We start from the raw sequence: 5000 nt of genomic DNA on the forward strand, positions 1-5000 counted from the left end.
ACAAATATAAATTAATTATTCATGAATTAATGATGGAATGTCCGTATTTGACGGCGATCCCCACTCTTACTTATGTTTCATAAGTTGTCACTAACTGATATCTGCATCTCGCTACTTCTTTGCTTTCTGGGTGTTTTTACATGTTTTAAAATGAATGTTCTTAATGGTTTTTGTTTTTTTTTAATCGTGTTTTCTTCTGCGTTTTGCTTTGAAGCATTTAACGGTTTTATTCACGTGAAGCACTTTCAAGTCGCCTCGTTGTTGAAATGTGTTCTACAAATAAGCTCGCCTCGCCACGAGTAAGTTTATTAAAATAAATAAAGTCCCTCCCAAAAAAACACCACGTTAGGACGCCGAGGCCTTGAGGAACACCAGAGGAAGCACAAAGGGATCTGGTTTGTGACAACTTTTGACTTCCTCAAGTATTTCCTCAAGACGTGCGCTCATTGGCGATGGCACTTCCTGTCAAAAACACCTCTTTTAGAATATATAAATACATACATAAATAAAGTAAAGCGCCTCAGTAATGGGCCGACAACAACCTTTTCCCCTTCCCGCAGTCTTGAGGTGAGGGAGCCTTTAGAAACAGTTTCACCCCGCCAAAACTAAAGCCTGAATGTGGAGCGCGACTCGGCCTCCTTCTTAACTAGCGTGGCATCGTTAGCAGTTGGAGGCATTAGCTCGTCGTGAGACCGAGCTCACCGCGGCCTCTCTTTAGGGACGGGAACCTCGCGGGTCTTTTTTTATCCACACAGAACGACGGTGTAAGCATTCATGTGATTTGAATCCCCGAAAGGAACCTGCTGTTTTTAAAACAACTGGGCTCTCGGAAAAGAAAAAAGGTGCTAACAGCGAGCTAACAGCAAGCTAACGGCGCACTAGCTGCCAGCGCCGCTCGATTATTCACACGTCTGTTTACTCCACGGGGCCACGCAGACACTCGAGATCACTTTGCACACTTAGCCGGCTGAGAGTGTGTGTAGGAGGAGGGAGGGAGGAAGGGGGAGAGAGAGAGAGAGAGAGAGACAGAGAGAGAGAGACAGAGATAAACAAGGGGAATCTGCCCACTTGTGCGTTTTTGTCAAACTTGTCTGACGAGATTTTTGTTTTTCACACACACACTCATTCTCTTTTGCGTGTTTAGCAGCAGCGCAACCCAAACCCGTTTTGATCAGAACCCGCTGCGTGTTGAAGAGATGCAGAGTTTTAAACATGTTCCATCACGAAAACAAAAGTGCACAAGTTTAGAGGGGAAAAGCTCATGCGCTGCGCTCAAGTGTTAGACACTGACATTTAAAGATAATGCATATTTTAGAAACTGAAGATGTAGATGTTTCCTGACATGCAGATGTACCGGGAAAGATGTTTCATGTTTTTGCTAAGACATTGCAATGAGAAGACTAGTATGTGAAGGGTCACAGCTCATTATTTAGTACCCCGGTCAGGGAGTACACATTACCTTTTTAGGACGTACCCACTGATGAAAATGCCTATGGACTCTTCACCCGAGAATATGTATTAGGGAAGAGATGTCTGCACAAAATAGGAAGTAGAAAAGGGCATTGGAGTCAGATAAATACGCCCGGCTCTAGACTATCGGGGCTCTCTCTTCCTGAGGTGCACTGACTGTGAGGAGACAGACAGACAGGGGAGCTGAGGCCAAGGCCTTGTAGGTATGCATTTAATGTATGTAGTTGCTTAATAAATAATCATTGATTGTACTGTAACCTGTTCTAAGGACTTTTCCCTTCAATGTGAAGCCTGAGAGATGATCTATATCCGTGTATATCTATCTATCTGGGTCACATGCAGCGGGTTCTGATCTAAACGTTTCAACATCCTCTGCACCTGAAACGTCTCAGGAGGTGAACTCGGGCCCCGGCTCTCCACTACGCACTTCCTGTACTACGAGAAGGAGCAGGTGGCGGTTCAAAGGTTTTGGAAGTTGCCGCACATTTACAACGCTGAAGAACAAATGTGTCACTGTGTGCGTGTGAGTGAGCAGACGGTTAAACCACGCATGGGAATTTAAATTTGAACCACAAAAACCCGCCGGTGGGAGTGAAAAGCATGTTTTCTTTTCTCATCTGCCAGAAGCTGTGCAAACTGTCTCTACCGTCAGATTTTCCTCTTTCCGACGGCCGTTGAACACCTCACGCCGCAAAGTTGAAAAGAATTGAGAAAACGAAAGCTGCTCGGGGTCGTACTTGGTGAGGACGATGGAGACGGCGTCGTTGAGGATGCTCTCGCCGAACACCAGCATGTTGAGCACCGGGTCCACGTTGAGGGCGTTGAAGATGGCGATGGTGGCCACGGGGTCCACGGCCGAGATCAGAGAGCCGAAGGCGAAGCTGCAGGGAAGGGAGCGGAGCGGAGAGGTTACACTGACATACCTAAAGATACGGCTGTAAACAAGCAGCGTTCACACACACATTTCCATTTTTTTAACCAAATCTTTATGACTTTAAAGCAAATTTCCATGATTTTTCACCACATTTCCACAACTTTAAAACAAATGTCCATGAGCAAACATTGTGTGAAATCTGTATTTAAACAGTAAAAAGTGATAAAATGTAGTATTTAAACTAACAATTAGGATTCAAAGCATACAGTAAACCTTAAATGACTCAAATGAATGAGAGACAATAGTTTGATTAAAAGAATAAACATTTATATAGATGCCTGTATGTATGCTGCTGATACTTTGAGCCTCTTTCTTTTAAAAGCAGAATCATTTCAAACTAAATGAACGTCATGAACACATGAATATAACACATTTAAACGACTTTTACGACACTTTGGGGTTTTATTTTGTTTTTCAAAGACTTTTCCAGGCCTGGAAATAACCATTTTAAAACTCCATGACTTTTCCAGCTTTTCCATGACCGTACGAACTCTGGATACGCGCAACAAAAGGGACACAACACGGATCATTTGTGTTCGAGGTCAGCGGGAGGCAGACGGGAAGTGAGTCACACGCTTGGCCAGGCGACACAATCCTGCAAATTGTTTTTGTTAAGCAACATTTTGGGGGATCTCCTGGCTTTGTTGCACGATGCATGAAGGAGTTATGGCAGTCGGTCTAAACAAGCACCGCGAAATGTCACACAATAAAAAACACAAAATATCATCAATAAACTTTTTTAATATAAAATGTGTCTTGTGACTGTAAAACTTAATTTGTTTTCCTTTCACGGAGTAATTTACCAATATCCTGCAATAATTTGCTAAACAATTCTAAGAAAGCACCATAAAACGTCATAAAAATAAATAAAATAAATAACCCAAAACAGTTTTTTAATAATCTTTTTTTGGTTATTCTTCTTTTAACTTCTTTTAATATACAAACGTCCGGCAAGATAAACAATGCGAGGAAAGCACAAAAATAATATTTAAAAAACATTTTGTTAACTTTAATTTTAGAAATATAGTTTTTTTGTTTTGATGAAATGAACCATCCTCTTTAAAATACATTGTTTGCTTTTAAATAAACAAACTGAAACTACATTAATTCTATTTTTTTTTTTAAGTTAATCTTGAAAAAAAATGGGACATTTTTTAATTTTTTTTATTAAATTACTATCGAGGAGGAGTGGTAAAAGAACGCTTTGTTTAAGTAAAACAAAAATAAAAAGAAGGCGGGATTTGTGGGGAACGAGTCTAAATACAGAAAGTGTTCGAACATGACCCCCTCCCGCCCCCCACCGCCCCGCCCTCCTCCGCCCCCCAAAAACAAAGTTTTGGGACTTCCCGACCCAAAAAACTAATCAATTCTCTCTTTCTTCGCATTCTGAATTCCCCCTGAAGGTCATTAAAATCTGTGGAGCAGCTTCCAAGAACTCCTGCTAACCAAACACACACCGAGGAGGAAGCACGGGACGGGAAACACATCCTCCTGTGAGGCACAGACACACACATGCTGAGTGTGCATCATTAAGGACACACACACACACACACACACACACACACACACACACACACACACACACACACACACACACACACACACACACACACACACACACACACACACACACACACAGACACAGCAAAGCCTCTCTAGAAAAACACTTGGGTGTGTCAGTCATCTCTGGCAGCTGGATAATCCGATAGTCTGGAATGCGTTCAACTCCTTAAGTTGCCGTGAACGATGATGTGCTTAACTAGCAAAATAAGCTTTTTATTGCACACAGTAACTGTGTGAGATGTGTGCATATGACAATACAAATATCTTGAATCTAATACTCACCTATCAGTCATAGACATCTTATAGATGACATCAGCCTGAGAGAGAAAACACAACACACTGTTACACTGTTGCAACAACTGCTATTTGCAGCGACACTCTGTTCCAGGGAATTACACAATGTTGACGGTTACGGGTTGCATGTTGGCAGGTGTCGGCTGCATGTTGACGAGAAGGGTTTGCATGTTGATGAGTAGGGGTTGCATGTTGATGAGTAGGGGTTGCATGTTGATGAGTAGGGGTTGCATGTTGATGAGTAGGGGCTGCATGTTGACGGTTACGGGTTGCATGTTGACGGTTACGGGTTGCATGTTGACGAGTAGGGGTTGCATGTTGATGAGTAGGGGTTGCATGTTGATGAGTAGGGGTTGCATGTTGATGAGTAGGGGTTGCATGTTGATGAGTAGGGGTTGCATGTTGATGAGTAGGGGTTGCATGTTGACGGTTACGGGTTGCATGTTGACGGTTACGGGTTGCATGTTGACGGTTACGGGTTGCATGTTGACGGTTACGGGTTGCATGTTGACGGTTACGGGTTGCATGTTGACGGGTATGGGTTGCATAATGAGTAGGGGTTGAATGTTGACGGATACAGGTTGCATATTGATGAGTAAGGGTTGCATGTTGACGGTTATGGGTTGCATGTTGACGAGTAAGGGTTTCATGTTGACGGTTACGGGTTGCATGTTGACGAGTAAGGGTTTCATGTTGACGGTTACAGGTTGCATGTTGACAGGTATGGGTTGCATGATGA

General features: G+C 42.9%; 1 protein-coding gene across 1 annotated transcript in view; it reads right to left on the reverse strand.

The window, feature by feature from the left end:
• Positions 1-5000, reverse strand: part of slc9a8 (solute carrier family 9 member 8) — a 25130-nt gene that overhangs the window by 7412 nt on the left and 12718 nt on the right. The window contains exons 7-8 of the mRNA XM_068597534.1: positions 4250-4284; positions 2208-2351 (exon numbers count right to left, since the gene is read on the reverse strand). Coding sequence (XP_068453635.1) covers positions 2208-2351; positions 4250-4284 — 179 coding nt within the window. The remainder of the gene's footprint in view (positions 1-2207; positions 2352-4249; positions 4285-5000) is intronic.

Source organism: Clinocottus analis, unplaced genomic scaffold (genome assembly GCF_023055335.1).
Source record: "Clinocottus analis isolate CAN_PGR_092001 unplaced genomic scaffold, fCliAna1.0.p SCAF_4, whole genome shotgun sequence".
NCBI classification, from domain to species: Eukaryota; Metazoa; Chordata; class Actinopteri; order Perciformes; family Cottidae; genus Clinocottus; species Clinocottus analis.